General features: G+C 45.2%; 1 protein-coding gene across 2 annotated transcripts in view; it reads right to left on the bottom strand.

Moving 5' to 3' along the window:
* The window catches only part of ARHGAP6 (Rho GTPase activating protein 6), a 500,263-nt gene that overhangs the window by 25,403 nt on the left and 456,872 nt on the right, over window positions 1-17,988 (bottom strand). For both annotated transcript variants that reach the window (XM_073354775.2, XM_073354779.2), the window contains exons 8-10: window positions 16,179-16,327; window positions 12,561-12,740; window positions 2,871-2,968 (exon numbers count right to left, since the gene is read on the bottom strand). In XM_073354775.2, coding sequence (XP_073210876.1) covers window positions 2,871-2,968; window positions 12,561-12,740; window positions 16,179-16,327 — 427 coding nt within the window. The remainder of the gene's footprint in view (window positions 1-2,870; window positions 2,969-12,560; window positions 12,741-16,178; window positions 16,328-17,988) is intronic.

Below are 17,988 nucleotides of genomic sequence, written 5' to 3' on the forward strand. Positions count from 1 at the left end.
AAGTGTCATTGGCTGTCGAACCGACAAAGAAGAAGCAGTCGGCACCTGCTTGGGCTGCTTCTTCTTCTGGCCTGCAGACAGGGACCGGCGCTGCAGTGGTGGACGTGCCAGGGGGGCCTGACACTGCGAGTCTTTAGCAGAGTCCAAACGCGGTGCCAGACCAGTAGGTGCTGCAGGGGCACTCTGCACCGAAGATGACGCCGAGTCCTGGTGTGTGGAGGAAGGGACCGGGCTAAGTGCTGCCTCCGTAAGGAGCTGCTTGAGTCTGAAGTCCTGCTCCTTTTTGGTCCTTGGCTTGAAGACTTTGCAAATGCGGCACTTGTCCGCTTGGTGGGATTCCCCCAGACACCTCAGGCAAGAGCTGTGGGTGTCTCCTGTCGGCATCGGCTTCAGCAAGCTGAGCAGGGTTTGAAGTCCAGAGACCCCGGCATGGGCCCCGGTACCGGGACAGGGGAGAGGGGAGAGGGGAGAGGGGAGAAGACCCCGCTCCACCCTACTAAGTACACTAATCTAACTACACTAACTATTAACAACTACTAACAACTATAAACAACTATTAACAGGTACTAAGAGAGGAAGCTAGGGAGAGTGGCGATCAGCTACGCTGTGCTCCACAGTTCCAACGACCATCATGGGCAGTAAGAAGGAACTGAGGGGGCGCTGGGTCATCTGGGGCATATATCCGGCACCATGAAGGCACAACTGAGTGTTGCTGGGGTAAAAATCTTCCCATGGTCATGCATGTGGCACCCACGCACTTAACCGGAATCGATATGAGCAAGCACTTGAAGAACTTACTATTTATTCTGGAAGCAACCACAACGTGCTAGGCACTTTCCACACACACAGGAAGACACAGTCCAGCCTGTTCCAAATAGTTTTCAATCTAGGAAACTCTTAAAAAATTATCTTAAATAGCTTTACCATAAATAACAATGGTATGATTTTAAGGTCTGATATCTTGGGATCTACGAGGGCTAGAAGGAATCCTATTAGAGAACAGGCAGTCTCACTATTCCAAATGTATAAAGTTATAGCATCAAGGCACATGGATGTAGATAGGCATAGATCATGTATTTAACAGAGAAGAATATGAATATTTTGCATACCACATTTGCTCTGCTGACTAGCAGGGTGTTTGTTTTTTTTCTTCCTCTTCATGCCTTTCATTAAACACACTGCTAGATCTGTCATCCATTGTCAATACACTTTCTATTATAACAATCAGAGTGTTAGCAATGTCATGTCTATTTTGGAAGCTTATGAATGTGTATAATAGGAAGAGGGCAACAGACTGGCCAAACTGCTAGCCATGATTCTGTTAAGGCACTGCAGGGTATGTATCAATGATAGTGTAATATATGTGTTGTATTACCAAAAGCACAAGACCACAACAAACACAAGACATGTACCAGTGGATTACTAGGTTACAGTGCACTGAATATATGTATGTAAACCTAATGGTATGTTCTCTGCAGCAGTACACAAACCTTTCTCAGAAACAGTAAACAAGTTTTGTCTTTAGAACAGAGGCGGATTTACAGTGAAACACAGGGTGCCCTGGCACGGGGCCCCACAACGACGGGGGCCCCAGGTCTGGGCAGCTGCGGGGGCAGAAGCTTGGTCCTGCCAGCTCCTGGGGCTCCTGCAGCAGGCTCTGCACGAGCTGGCAGCCAAGCTCCCCCCACCCCCACCTCCTCCCCCGAGCGTGCCGCGTTCACGTCCCTCCCCCTCCCAGCGCTTCTCCTGCTGCCAAACAGCTGTTTGCCGGCGCACCTGGAAGGAGGGGGAGGAGTGGGGCCACAATGCACTTGGGGGAGGAGGCGGGGGCGGGGCCTTGGGGAAGAGGGTGGAATCAGGGCAGGGCGAAGCAAAGGCAGGGCCTCCGCAGTTCCCCTACACATACCACCCCCCGCCCCCAGCCCTCTGCTGTGAGCCGCTCAGGGCAGGGGGCTGGGAGCACACCCTCAGCCCTGACTTCTGCACCCCCCCCTCAAATCCCCCCACGACCCCAGCCCTGACTCCTGCACCCCCCCATATACCCAGCCCCCTCATACCCCATGCCCTGACTCCTGCACCCCCACAGATCCCCACCCCCACCCTGAGCCCCAAACGGGAGCTCCTGGCCCCCCCCCACATTCCCACCTGCACCCCTTGCACCAAACGGGAGCTGCCCCAAGCGCTCCACACTGCAACCTCCTGCCCCAAGCCTGAGCCCGCTCCCTCACTAACTCCTGGCCAGACCCTGCACCCCAACCCCCAGCCTGCTCCCTCACCCTAACTCCCTCCCAGACCCTGCACCCCCAGCCCTGAGCCCCCTCCCTCACCCTATGTCCTGACCAGACCCCGCACCCCAATGTTTTTTTACATTTTTTTTTATAAAGCGCTCTTATCCCAAGCGCTTTGCAATCGTTAGCTAATGGTACAAACAATATTTGGAAAGATCATTAAGTGGTCTGCCGAGACCCCCAGTGATTTTCACGTGGTCTGTGGAAAAATAAGTTAGACTACAAAAACAATTAAGGTACCTCACTTTATTTTCATTTACTTGCTATTACTTATAGGAGGAGGATGAAGAAAAGAAAGCATGAAAAGTGGGGGTGGGAGGGAGATAAGAATGTTCTTTTTCTTGGATGGGTCCCAAGGAGGGGCCCCAAAAATGAAGCTGAGCACAAAGCTCCACTAACTCTAAATCCGCCACCGCTTTAGAAAACAATGTTGAAGAGGCGTAATTTCTTTGGCAGAGTCAATGTCATAGGCAGCACTCTCTGACTCCTTCAGAGAATACACACAAGAACCTTTTGAACACTTCCAATGGAAAATGAAAATTCCCAGCAGGAACAGAGATGATGAAAAAACAGATTACTCACGATGACTGGGAAGCTTTCCTTCTCAGCAAATAGTCCACAACGTCTGGGTCAGTCTCTAACAAACTAATTAGCACTTCATTCTGAAGGTCAGGGGGAACCTACAATGAAAACAACATTAAGAAGTTAGTTGCAGAAGAATATCCTACAGTGTATTTTAATTATGTCCATTTTAAAACACCAGACTTGAGCATGAAAATAAAATTGTGCAGAATTACGTAAAATACTGTGTATATATAAGTTGATAATAATAACTATGCATACACACACTCATACATAACAGAAACATATGTACAACACAGATGTATATAGGACTAAAAACCACCTTGTATGTCAGTGTTAAGTGACCACGATCAAGTATCCCATTGGTTTCCAGTACAGGTCTGGACAACACCTAGGGATTTCAAATGAACTACTTGTGGTAGTACAGCTCCAAAGCTCTGATTTAAAGAGCTCACATTTCCACCGAAAAAGCCAGTGGAGCTTATAAAATTCCAAACTAAATAACTGGATTTCTTTTCTTTTAGAACCTGGAATACTAAATGTGAAATTCTACACTGAAAGGACAGAGTATTCTAGGGTGTTTTTCTTATACAGTTCCCAATTCCCTTTTGTCTAGAAATTAGAATGTGGTTGTTGTATCTCCACACTTGTCCAGGCTTGCTCTCGCTTTCTTTCTTTCGCATGCATGCGTGCATGGCATCTACAGAGCAACATTCTCTAGCTGCAGTTCTAGGTCCATAAGTCATTTTAAGGCCTCCTCTGGGACATTGTGTATATGATTCAATTCACCTTTGAATCCATATTTGGGACACTTAGGTTTGGATGTTCTCACCATAGTCACACGAAGGGGAGTCTTTGATTTTCCACTTCTGCATCAAGTGGCTGCATCTTCTATGGTTTGTTTGGAGGCGGTTCAGTGTGGTCCAAATTCTGCATGGCAGGTCAAAACCAGCAGGGCGGCTCGTTGGGTCAGTAGTAATATGCTTGTTTAGAATGGTAGATGAGGTGCAGACACTTTGCCATTCCCTGGCCAGATCCAGAGACATGAGGTGGTCACATGGTCCATAGTGGTGTTTTTCAATTCCAGGCATTGTTAGGGTAATGTTATCCATAACCATCTGGAGGGGAAGTGCTGGGTAATCTTTGGCAAGTTTAAGTTCTCGTGCTATGGCTATATCTCAGTGGATAGCTGGAGAGTCGATGTTTGCTAATAGAGATAGCCACAGTAGAGGTGTTGATTTTAATGTTCTCATGATGATTAGAATGATCTGATTCAGCTGCTTACCCACAAGATGGATATGGCAGCTTCTTGCCTACCTGATGCACAGTACTCTGCAACTGAGTACAGCAGGGCCAAGACCAATGTTCATAGCACTGGGGCAGTTGATCCCCAACTTGTTCCAGATAACTTTGGAATAATGTTGATGCGAGTCTTCACTTTAGAAAGGCTATTTTTTGAGGTAGTCATGAAAGGTCAAGAATGATATTGAGATAGATTGGCTTTGGGTCAGAATGCAGTTTCACAACAAAACTCAACAGAGTGTTTTGTGCAATTCTATTGTCTAGGTGGAAAGCAGAGACTACCGATTTGCCTGAATTTGGTCTCAGATGCCACTTTTGGAAGTACTCCTCCATGATCTTAATGTCAGATGTAAGGGTCACTTCAAGTTCTTTACAGATATGGGGCAGTGCAAATCATCAGTGTATGCAAACTTCTGCGCTATTGTTTCAGGCATATTGCTTGTGTATACATTGAAGAGTGCTGGAGCATGTACAGAGCCTTGTGGTAGCCCATTTGACCTATGAGGTGTATGAGCATCCTTCAGTTGTTAAGCATGCAGTTTAGCAGCCTGTGAATCCGCATGCAGGGGATCCACTTTGGCCAATTTCAGTAACAGACTTTACTTCCAGGCTGTGTCAAATGCTACTGACTGATAGATGAAGGCAGGACCAGTCTTGAGTTTCGTTGGAACCCTACCTTGATGTTTGTAGTGAGGGCCAGGACCTGGTTGCAGCACATTCTCTGCAGTCGAAAACCAGCTTGCTTCTTGGGTAGGCTGGCATCAAGTGGGCCCGATTCTGTTCAGTTATCCAATTACTTAATTTCAATGGGAGCTGCTGAGAGCTAAGTACTTTTGAAAATCAGGCCATTTATTTAGGAGCCTAAATCAGGATTATGAAAGGGGCCTAAGGTAATTAGGTGTCCAATTTCCACAGAATCCTGATTTACGCTCCTAAATAAATGGCCTGATTTTCAAAAGTACTTAGCACTCAGGGGCCACAGGGCAAAAGTGGGACTTAAGTGGTGCGTAGGCCTTGGGAATTGTGCACCTAACTCTGCCTTAGGTCCTTTGAAAGTCTCAGTCCAAGAGCCAGACTTTAAGTGTCCGTTTTGTTATACAGTATCTTTTGGGTGCCTTTAATACAACTGACCATGAAGTGCTGCTGGAACTGCCAAGTTGTTAGCAGAGAGAGCTAAGAGTTGTTTTGGAATGGCTCTTGTTGAAATGATTCACAGGATAATATTGTGAGCCGGCTTATCTACCCACAAGGTCCTCCCACATGCAGTGCCATACGGGTCTCTTCTCTCCTTCCCTTCTGTGCAGCATTTGCAGGGGCAGCTAGGGTGAGGATCTGAATATTTCTGTCTCATGTTTGTGAATGATAGCTGACTGTCTCTCCATTTCACCAGGGCAGTTGTTGACCATCTTACACAGAACATAACTAAGACTGTGGCTTGGATGATGGTGAGCTAGGTGACAGACTATCTGGTCAAGACTGAGATTACAGAATTATAGAAACAGTGCTGGAAGGAACCTTATATTGCCCCTGCACTGAGGCAAGACCAAGTAAACTTAGACCACCTCTCACAGGTGTTTGTCCAAACTGTTCTTAAATCTCCAATGACAGGGATTCCATAACCTCCCTTGGAAGCCTATTCCAGAGCTTAACTCCCCGTCCAGTTAGAAAGATTTTCCTAATATCTAATTTAAATCTCCCTTTCTGAAGACCATTACTTCTTGTCCTACCTTCAGTGGAGATGGGGAACAACTGATCACGGTCACCTTTATAACAGCTCTTAACATATCTGTTATCAGGTCCACGCCTTCCCCCTCCCCCCCAGTCTTCTTTCCTCAAAACCAAGCATGCCCGGTATTTTTAACCGCTCCTCATAGGTCAGGGTTTCTAAATCTTTTATTACTTTTGTTGCTCTCCTCTGGACTCTCTCCACTTTATCCACATCTTTCCTAAAGGCTTTTTACCCTTTAAGGCTAGTTAAGAGGCTGTGCCATCTTCTTTTGGGCTTGGCCCTGGCCAGAGAGATCTATGACCTGTCCCCTCCCACCTGAATTACTGCAATGCCCTCTACATGGAGCTAAACCTTAAAACCACTTGGCAACTTCAACTGCTGCAGAATAGGGCAACTTGTCTTGAGGAGGTAGCAAGGGGTCGCTCACTGGGAGCATGTTGCACTAGTACTCAAGGATGTGCATTGGCTGCCAGCGTGTTTTCTAGGTGCAATTTAACATACTGAAGTTTTATCTACCAAACCTTAAATGGGTTGGGTCCAAATTACATCAGAGAAGTCATCTCTCCCCAATGCTGTAACAGAGAAATCATTTGAGGAACCTGACTAACCACGTCTGGTTTGTTTGTGATGGGTGGATCAGGAAGCAGAACAGTCTCGGGGGACGTCTACATTGCAATGAAAGACCGGTAGCTGGCCTGTGCTAGTGGACTTGGGCTCGCAGAGCTTGGGCTAAAGGGCTGTGAATTGTGGTGTAGACATTCAGGCTCAGGCTGGAGCCTTGGCTCTAGGACCCGGCGGGGGTTTGGGGTGTCCCAGAGTTCAGGTTGCACCCCATGCCCGAACATCTACACCCCTATTAAACAGCCCCTTAGCCCGAGCCCTGCAACCCCAAGTCAGCTGGCATGGGCCAGCTGTGGGTGTCTAACTGCAATGTAAACATATCCTCAGTAAACAATGCCGTCTGTTTCTGGCCTCAGTTTGTCAGAGTTAAAAATCAAATGATGTTCAGGTCAAGCTGCTCGGTTCATTTGTTCTCCCAGGCATTTACTGGGAAATACGAATAGGATTCCTAATAGATTCCTTGGGGATGAGGGGCTGTTTGGGGAAGTATTTGGAGAGACATAATTTGTATTTCTTTGGACTATGTAGTAATTGTCATAAAACTTTAATATTTACAAATGCACTCAAGGCACAAACTGGGCACAAGCTTGAATAACAAAGGAAATAATTGAAAATAAATAAATGCTCATTAATTAAAATAGATACAAAATCTTTATGATAATTGTACATGTCCAATGCACAGTTTTCTCTTTTGCTTACATTTTGGGTATTTGTTTATCAGTCCTTAAATAATCAACCTTCTTTCTACAGGACTGCCTTTTTGGAATCCTACTACTATAACTAGCCTTGTGACCTCTCAATTTATGTGGCCTTTGTGAACAATGGATTTGGTTCTAAAGAAAATTTGAAGGGAAAGCAGAGTTTGCTTCCTCCTGCATACTACACTGAGTAAGTAACATCAAGTTGCTAATCATAAAAGTATTCAGTAAACAGGACTTTGGCCAATAAAAAAAAGTTTAAAGTGTCAACGTTTTCCCTTACAAATATAAAACTAAACAACTCCCTGAAAACTCTAGTAGATTTTGGAGGGGGGGGGGGAGGGGGGAATCTATAAAATGAAAACAGCCGGCTACATAATGTGTGCAGAATTTTTAATAGGGTGAATGAAGCAACTTAAGCCTTGATCCTGCAACTGGATTTAGGCTGGTGGACTTCTCATAACAGCCAAGTTTTGTTTTGCTTCTTGTATAACATTTTATGTAAATGTAACTAATTTGCAAACAAGTGAATGATTTGCATACAACCTGCTGAGGGTAGGTCATGGAGCTGCACAAAACTTGGCAGTGGTGGTAGTGATGCACAGAGACGGAAGCTGTGGGGTTGCTGGGGCTGTGGATAACGCTGGTGGCTGCTGGGAGGTAGGTGGGTGCTACGGTTCCAGGAGGGCAGGGGACTGTCAGAATAGAAGACACATGGTAGTAGGGGCCCTTCAGGTAACTAGGGATGGTGTAGCTGAGGACGCCTAGAGCTGTTATGAGGTCTCATCTTGTGCTGTCTCCTAGCTGCTGATTCCTGACTTAGATCTAGCAGGAGGACCATAGAACAGTGTTTTTCAAACCATGGGAACTGGCCAGTGGGAACACGGCGGGGGGAAGGGGTGTGCGCCTGTAGGCGAGAGTCGTGCAAAGCCACTTGGGGGCCTCCACTTAGGAGCTGGACCTGCTGCTGGCTGCTTCAGGGGTGCAGCGCGGTCCATGGTGCCAGGACAGGTGGGAAGCCTGCCTCTGCACCCTGGCTGTGCCCCTGACCAGGAGCCGCCGGAGCTAAGTCCATGCCCCAACCCCGTGTCCCAATCCCCTACCCCAGCCCTGAGTCCCCCCACCCCCAACCTGGAACCCCTTTCTGCACCTCAAACCGCTCATCCCCGGCCCCACCCCAGAACTTGCATCCCCAGCCCAGAGCTCTGACCCCCTCCTGCATCCCAACCCCCTGCCCCAGCCCAGAGCCCCCTCCCACACCCTGAACCCCTCAGTCCCAGCCCCACCCCGCAGCCCTTACCCCCACTCCCAATCCTCTGTCCCAGCCCTGAGCCCCTCCCACACCCCAAACCCCTCATCCCCAGCTCAGTTGAGTCATGGGCATCAACAATTTTCTTCAACTGGGTCCCCAGAAAAAAAGTTTGAAAACTACTGCCATGGAGAAATGGTGCCTGGCTGCTTGCTCAGTAAGTGCCGTAGTGGCCTCTAGCAATGAAAATGGGGAACTCCAGGCAAATGGCTGCTGCCTCATTGCAGCTGAGCTACATGTGTGAGAATTCACCTGAGACGCAGGAATGTGTAACGGGGGTGCTAAAAGCATAACACTTGGTAGCTTGGACTCCTGCACCCATGCGGAACGCCAATGGAGTCAATGGGGCATGATGTGGGTGTATGAGTCCACCTACTGGGATCCATTTGCATGACTGGGGCCTTAGTTAGGGGTCTAGAGACCAGCAGTCTTTTATAGGACCCTATCCTATATAATTGCACCTCTAAATTCCACTGTAATCAAAGGGAATTGGGGAACCAAAATAAATGCACAAGTTGAGCCCGAAATGGTGGTAAGAATATCTCTACTATAGTAAATTCACTTTAGATTGCTGGTATTAATCTGAATTGCTGGAATCTATTTTAGAAATCTACGCAGTTCATAATTATCTGGGTTCCTTCTGACAAACAGAATCTTTTTGACCTAGAAATAACTCAAAACCATTCTGAAGTCTGTGGTCTGGGCCAAATATCACATTGTTTCTATTAGATTTTATTTCACAAACCTTGCTCTACTCTCAACGCTGAAGCCAGTCATAGTGTTAAAAAAAACAAACCAAATCAAAAAAATCACCCTGGCAGTAATGTACTGTATGTTAATACTGTGGCTGCATGCTCTAGTCCAGCTGTTTCTCAATTTGAAAGTAGTACAAATGTCAAACAATAACTATAAACAGCAGTCCTGGCGTTCCCCCACTCCCTGGGGTTTGGCTAACAATTTGCTGCTGCCTGATTGGGAATCATCAGAGTTCTGTACAAATAAATGTTCAGCTCGGTTCCCAGCAACCCATCAACTTTGCAAAGGATGCAGTGTGCTAATTTCACAGAGAACAAAAAAACATTTAATTGAACCCCAATAGTGACATTAACAAGATGAATATAGACCCATGGTGCTCCTATGAAACAATAAATACAAGAAGTTTGACACTACTGTACTTAAAAACAACTACTGACATGAAACATAGCTTCATTCCTGAAAACAGGCAGAAGAAAACAACAACCCACCCTGTATGTTAAACCCTGGGAAGAGCAAAATCTCCAGAGATGCTTGTGTGCTGTACATTTCTGAATGTTTCAAACCAATATACTTTAGTCATAAAAAGAGCATTTGGGTAGATATAGTTTTCCCTTGCATCCAGCTATCCATTTAGTCTGGCATTCAGACGCACAGACTTTAATCTCACTCCAAAAACTGAAAAGCTACTCCAGAAAACAAAAGAAAATTATTTCTGTTTTCCCTGCACTGAGTTTAACCTTCAGATAAAAATGCTAGCACTGAAGAGATAAAGGAATAAAACTGTCACAATTAAAAGAGTCCATATGTAGGTTAGTCAACCCCTAAACCCCACCCTTTCCACATTAAAAATCTGAATGTGTGCCTAGAGTGTAATGTGCTGCGATGTGGCTGTTCCATAAAATGTTCATACAGTGAAACAAAAATAATAATACTTCAACATTTGTTTTATGTAAACCTGCTGTAACAAAATCATTATTGCTAGCAGTGCTCCAAGCAAGCAGCAGCTCTCACAGGAGCACAGTTCCATCATTTTTTTCCCTAGAAGGAAAAATATACCAGAAATGTTCCTGAACTGTAAAAGCAAAAGAAAAACAAATTGCTTAATGTTTCACTGGAACAAGAATAAAAAATAATGCCCAGGATGTAATGGAAGGAAATACAGTATGAAAGAAAGACAGAGCAGCTCATCTGATGCTGTTATTGGACCTGGCAGGCCATGTTCACTCTTCCTTTCTCATGTCCTTCTCTCCCCAGCTATGTCCTGCACTGCAGTATGTTCCACATTGTGTTATGTTCCTCAAACCTATGTTACCACATTACAGATTTTCCTGTCTTCTCCCCAGCTCCCAACTATGCTCTATCATTGCAGTTCCCTTTCTTTTATCTTCCTGTTTTGAGAACTGATCACCAATAATACAATGCATGCTGCTATGTAGTTACAATGGAAAACAAAACGGAACAGAACACACAACTATTCTTACCTTCCTAAGACTTAAACTTTTCTTTTTCTTCGAGACATTTGTGTGACTTAGTCTCCGTAAAACGAAAGAAAGATACCACTGACAATTCAGACCTGCACTATCCTGTTATTCCAGCCCAGAGGCTCTCTTAAGCCAAAATCATAAATCATACTAAACTGAGTGATAGTTTTGTAGACAATAGGAAGAAAGGCAAGACACCAGGAATGTGATTTAACTAGGCCACAACTTTATTAAGTAACACATCTGGGAACTATGCAGCAATAACTTGTCCGGTGCAGGTTGTTCTTTCTTTGTAAACCAAGCTTTTCTTTACAGACCAGAATGGTGCCGTTGGGCAGAGAAAAATGCTTATAACTAAGGCTACATTTTAGTCGTGGGTATTTTTAGTAAAAGTCACAGACAGATCTCGGGCAGTAAACGAAAACTCATGGCTCATGACCTGTCCATGACTTTTACTATATACTCCTGACTAAAACGGGGGGCGGGCTGTGCCCTGGGAGAGAGCAGCCCAAGTGCTGGGGGCATGGCGGTGCACGGCCCACGAACTCCACTGGTGCTGGGGGGAGGGGGGTTGGCAGACTCCCTACCTGGCTCCGCGCCTCTCCCCCACACCCCCACAGCAGAGTTTGGGTGTGGGAGGGGGTAGGGGCATAGGATAGGGTGAGGCGGGCTCTGGGCAGTGCTTACCTGGGGGGCTCCCCGGAAGCGGCGACATCCCCCTCGCTCAGCTGCTAGGCGGAGGTGTGGCCAGGCAGCTCTGCATGCTGCCTCTGCCCAGAGTGCTGGCTTCGCAGCTCCCATTGCCTGGGAACCGCAGCCAATGGGAGTTGTGGGGGGTATGGGGGGGTGCCTGCAGCCAGATGCGGCCAAGTCTCCACCTAGCAGCAGAGCAAGGGGGATGTTATCGCTTCTGGGGAGGCCCCCAGTTAAGCACTGCCCAGAGCCCACCTCACCCTGTCTCATACCCCAACCCTGCCCCCTCCCATAGCCAAACTCTGCTGATGCTGGAGAGGTGGGGTGGGGTGGCCCGAGACTGCCTGAGCTGCCCCTGAGCCAGGCTCACCGGCTGCTGCAGAAGTCACGGAGGTCATGGAATCCGTGACTTCCATGACAAACCCGCAGCCTTCCTTATAACTTCTCCCTTTGGATGCCTAAGAACCAATAGGCTTACGCTGCATCCCTTCTGCCCAAACAGTCAGCCTACCAAGAGCACCTCCCACACCTGTCTCTCCTCAAGTCAATGTGGGGTGAGGGGCTGGTACCAATCCTTGAAGGGACTAAAGATTTCTCTTTTCCCTCCTGGCTCAGACAAAGTGGGGGATTTTCATTAATTGGATTAGAACAGGGGTCTCCTCTAACCATTGAGTTGCACTGTTTAACTCACAACTTAATAAATAATTCAATCACACAGAAGAGAAAAAATCATCTAGGAAATAACTTAGCATCTTTCTCTAGATATATAAATATTTTTGTGCAGCTTAAACAAGGTTCCTTCCTAAATCTTTGAGAGGACATGATCAGTCAGAATATATTTGCCCTTATGTACAAGAAGTTTTTAATCTACCCATTTTTAATGCTTAACCCTCATTACAAAGCTCTTTTCCTAAAGTAAGAATATGTAGCCTGCTTACCAATTGCATTCAATCAATGCTAATCATTCCTTCTATAACAATGTTTGCATAATTTATTTGAACATAGCTCAATTCAACTTCTTGGTAGCACCATCTAGGATATCCTGACTTGAAGAGTCAAATGCAAACTCAGTTGGTGTAATATTAAGAAACATTCACCTACCATGAAAAGGGTTTCATAGTTTTCAATCATCTTTTGTACAACAGCAATGATTGCAGTACTCTCTTCAGCTCGAGCTGAACTCTGAACTGTGAATTCTTTGTCTGTAGACTTCTGCTTGTGCAACAGGTTAGGTCCAAATATGGTGGCCAGGTTCAGAGATGTCATTTTGTTCCCAATTACCTAGAAGAAAAAGAATATAAATTAGGGACATGTTTTCTCTGGCTATCGATCATTAATTAATACTCTCTCTCTCTCACCGTAAAGAAGTTCATTGCTTTCTCAACATTCTCCTCCCACAAAGCCCGGAAGTAGAAGAATAGGACCTAACATCTCACCTCATAGCCCCAGCAAAGTACTGCCACTTTAGGCCAATGAATTGGTCCCCAGTGCTGCTCCTTTCAACAGGCGATGGTGCTTCCAGGTGGATAGAATAAATACAAACCCTTATATCCTTCTGTACACAAGTTCCTCAAGATACCTAAACAGCTGAGGACATGCTTATCACTTTTATTAATCTTTCCCTTGTTTGGTTCTTGAACACAAAAATTCTTTTCACTTCTACCCCTGTAGTCACCTGATCTTGGCTAAACTAGTAGATACAAAATAATAACAAGAATACACTAAAAATTCTCTGAAAAAATGTGTCATATGGATTACTAAGGACAATTTTCCAGTGTCAAATTTGCAAGGAGCAGAGGTCATTCAGTTGATCTTCCTCTATGTGCCTCCACCTGGCTGCTATTTTGGGAATGCTGCAAAAGCTGTCAGGACTTCACTAAACAAGACTGAATGTAAATTCCAGATGTTGACTAACAGGGGTGGGGGAGGGGGAGATTTTGATGTATAAGAGGAGAAATGCACATATTCATTATTTTTTCCCCACATCTGAACTGTATTCAACTAATTCATTAAAACAAGGGTGAAAGGTAAAAAATAGTCTGTCAAACTATTCCAGAAGGCTTCCAGCATATAATTATTCTTTCAAATACTATTTTGAGTTTGTCCAATAGGTCACTTACTTTACGTACACGCTAAAGTTCTATCTTGTTGAGTAGAATTCTATTGCATGAACACCTTGGTTAAAAATAAGCATTTTCTTTTATAAATAAGATATTTATGCTTCAATCTTGCAAAGACTTATGCACACAATTAACATTATGCATACAAGCAATCCTTTGGGACGAGTTGGTTGTATAAAATTAATCACCTGTATAAGTCTTTGCAGGACTGGGGCTTTAATTAATTGTTAGCAGAATAATATATTATCTATAACAGATGCCCAATTACATACACTGTCCCTGACTCTTATAATACTGACAGGATGGTTTACATGAATTTGCTGTGTCAGAATACCTGCAGCTGAGCAAATGTATTACTAAGGAGAATTCAGACCTTTACCACAGCTACTCTACCAACTCTCTTAAGCAGCTTTGGGCTCTAACCCTGCGATTAGTTTCACAAGGGCGGATTCCTGCACCAACACAGAACTCAGTGCAGGATCAGGGTCTCAGTGGTATAGCTCTACACCATTCTTAGCACAATAAATATTATTACAGGCCAATTCTTTTTTCAAAACCCTCCATTATTAGGGGTCTACTTAAATCACAGAAAAATTACACAATTTTAGTGGGCTGGTCACGGCATAAATAGCAAATTTTATGGCTGTGTTACAAGACGTGTTACACACATCCACAAAATTTGCCATTTATGCCGTGACCAACCCATGAAAAATGTGTGATTTCTCTACAGCGTTTCTCAACCTGGGGTCCGGCACCCAAAAGGGCACCGCAATCCCATGGGGGGAGGGGGGCGAGGGGAAGGAGGAGGAGTATTGCTACTCTTACTTCTCTGCCACTGCTGGCGGTGGCGCTGCCTTCAGAGCTGGGTGCCCAGGCAGCAGCAGCCGCTCTCCACTCTGCCTTCAGAGCCGGGCAGCCGGAGACCAGATTTCACAGGTAAGACCAGCTTTTGCAGTCTGGGACTCGATTTTCACAGCCGTGAATTTGGTAGATACCTAATTATTGTGTCTGTACTTTTCCACCAACTGCTAGCTGAGTGTGCAAATAGCAGTATTTTGGATGGGATTTTCAAAAATGCTTAAGTGCTGTAGTACTATTGACTTTCAATAGCATTTGTCCTCCTGAGTCATATAAATGTTTTTGAAAATTTCACCCGCAGACATCCAAATATCTGACTGTATCAAAAATTGTTTAGGGTTTCTCAAGGGGTTATGGCTAGAAACCATAAATAATTACTGTGTTTTTCACCCAAACACCTCAAAGTGCTTTACAAAAGTAAGTGTGTCACGGGTGGGATCCGCGAAGGTACTTGGCACCTAAATACCAGACCTAGGTGCCTAAGGCCTGCTTTTGGCTCTACTTCGATGATCCACAAAATTCTCACCAAATGCTGTAGGCTCCTAAACTCACTCAGTACTGAAGTACAAGTTCTCTAGGCACCTACATTTCTGCCTCTGGACTTGTGCACAGCTGACTCCTTTTAGGTGTCTGGATCCCTATATCCCACATAAGCCCCAGAGCAATTCACGAACCAGGGAGAGACAGGCATTCGGTCATATAAGTTGCATGCTGGACCTGATTCAATAGGTGGCCTCTGAGCACACCTACTGGATTGGGTCTCATTCAAAATCTAGCTGGAGGAGGCACCCACTTTATAACATTTATCCTAGTGGTTAGAGCACTCTCCTGGGACGTGGGAGACCTGAATTTAAATTTCCTCCTCTGACAGAGGGAGAGGAAGGATTAGAACAGGGCTCTCCTCTAACCATTGAGCTAAAAAAATCAGTGGAGACCCCTACTCCTCGGGCAAGCCTAACTCCAGGAGTGTGGTTCACGTTCATCCATCACTAGCAGAGACAGACACCTAAGTTCAGACTGCAGGGAAGTGCTCATCTCTGAGAGAGGGGAGAGGCTTAGCATACGCCCCTCTCCTCAGCATCTCCCATTGACTAGTTTAGGCAGCTCCCTGCATAGCATGCTGGCTTTTCTGGGTTGCATTCTTAGGCACCTATGTCTCCCCATTCATTGTATAAGGAGCCTGGGTGCTTAGCTCAGGCTTTTGGGATTGCAATGTTGCTCTGTGACTTTTCAAGGTGCCGTGACACTCAGCATTCAACGTTTAAACCCCTTCATGGATCCCACTCATTATCCCTATTTTACGTATGACAAACATGAGGCAGAGAGAGGTGAACTGACTTGCCCAATGTCTCAACTGCGAGTCAGTGGCAGAGTCAGGAATAAAAAGCAGGTCCTTTGACTCACAGCCTTTTGTTCCATATTATATAATGGGATGAAACTAAACTAGGAAAAAAATAGGCTAGATTGAATTAGCTATTTCTTAACAGTGAAGTCTATTAGGCTCTGAATCTCCCACAGGAAGTGGTGGACGCCTCATTGATTGAGTCATTTAAAAACTACAATACAAAACAATCTCAGGAATATACGATTGTAAACAACTGGATGGCAAGAGGGAGGGCAATATTAAGTCTATTTCATCTTTAATGCTTATGATTCTAGGCTCTCTGTTTCTCATCTTTATACATATGTCCTTAGAGCAAGGAATAACGGAAGTGAAGGAACATGAATGATCTGAACATACCTCCTGGCCATCTTTGTCTGTGCTGTCTTCTGCATGGCTAGCCACCGTAAAGAGGAATTGCAGGAGTCTGTGTAGGGTGTCGCAGTTACAGGGAGGTAGAAGATAAATAAGAAGCTGTAAGGTGCTTAGTTGTTCATCTGGCTCTAATACTAAGAGGGAAAAAGAAAAATCTAAGAAAAACATTGACACTAACCTAATGCAATGCACATACATTCGGTAGTGCTCCAGCTAAAAGAATAATATAAGAAAAGAATTGTTTAAGGAGTTTACTGATCATGTTTCCAATACATTTTCCAAGGTAGGTCGATTCAACTTTAAATACATATCAGTTGCATAAAATATTTCTGTTTTATTCTGTGATCTTATCTCAGCCAATAGTGGAGTTGTAGGATTAATTGTGTCTGCTAGCTCAGATTTAAATTCTGCTTACATTATTGGAAACAAACAAAAGTAAGGTTTGGCCTAATATGCCTTACCGTCACTTTTATATATATATATACTGGATATTGGTGGCTACATGTTCTGGCATCCAGGAGAATTTTAGTTTTAAAGTATTCTATTTGTATTTATGCTTTAACCATTTTTAATTAGTTTTCTTACAACTTTCTTTCCTAGAGTGTGACTAGGAAACCTAAAAAGCAGCAAGAAAGAGCACATAAATTCTGCACTGTCTGTAGCCAGTTCATACTTCTAAATGCAATGTTAGTCAACAGTAGAGATGGGCCTGAGACAGGATCTCAAATCTGAAACCCACAAATGGATCTGAGTACACATGAGTTTGTGGCTTGAACATCTTTCTTATATGGGCTAAATCTAAACACTCAGAAATCTGGCAGAGCTTTAATTCAGATTTTCAGCTTGAGACCTCGACAGGCAGGAGTATTTTGAACCATAGTTCTGAGGTCCATGAATTGCCATAAAGTTTGAATCTGGGTGTAAGATTTGGATCTCGGGTTTCGGCCTGTGTGATGGGGTGGTGTCCAGCGGTCAGCCCACCCAATCACGTGGCTTGGCTCTTTAAGGTTTGAAAGCTCCTTATATAATAGGGGTTATTGATAGAGAGGAAGCATTCATGGGAATAAGTGGTGCTTGGGAGAAAATCTTAAGGAGCCTTGTGGGGGGGGGGAAAGGCAAGACTCCCCTCTCACTCAACCAACTGGGAATGAGCTAGGAGAAGGGGAGCATTAATGCAACCTCCTCCCTCACATCAGGAGAAGGCTGCCAAACTCTCTGACTCTGAGCATTAGGTGGGGCCAACTGTGGGAGAAACTGGCTAAGCTCGTACAGCAAGTTTAACTACCACCTGCTCCAGGAGGACAGATGAGGATTCCTGGTTTAAGGAGAGAGTTGAAAACTGCCTGAATTACCCAGCTCCAGGAGGAGAGACGAACAGGGCTGGCCTTACCATGCGGTGAACTGAGGCAGCCGCCTAAGGTGCCAGACTGGGCAGAAGGGCGCCACTAGGACCCAGAATGTAGAAAATTGTGTCTGCTGCTGGTGCATATATATTCTCTCTGCTCTAGATGCACAGAGATGGTGGAGTGCTGTGCTGGAGGAAGGAGGGCACAAGAGACATAACAGGCAGGCAGGACAAAAGGTGAGAGGGAATAACAGAAAGCAGCAGGAGTTGCAGGGAGAGAGAGGACGAGGAGCCTCTTATCTACCTCTCTAGCACGCCCACGAGCCTGGACTGATTAACACCAGCTTCTCAGGGGTGCTTCCTGTTTCCTGCTGCTTCCCTGAACCCACTTGAGGAGAACAGGAGCCAGTTAGGCCCTTAAGACGATGTATCTTCCCTCACTCAGGCCCT

This window comes from Lepidochelys kempii, chromosome 1, assembly GCF_965140285.1.
Source record: "Lepidochelys kempii isolate rLepKem1 chromosome 1, rLepKem1.hap1, whole genome shotgun sequence".
Lineage (NCBI taxonomy): Eukaryota > Metazoa > Chordata > Testudines > Cheloniidae > Lepidochelys > Lepidochelys kempii.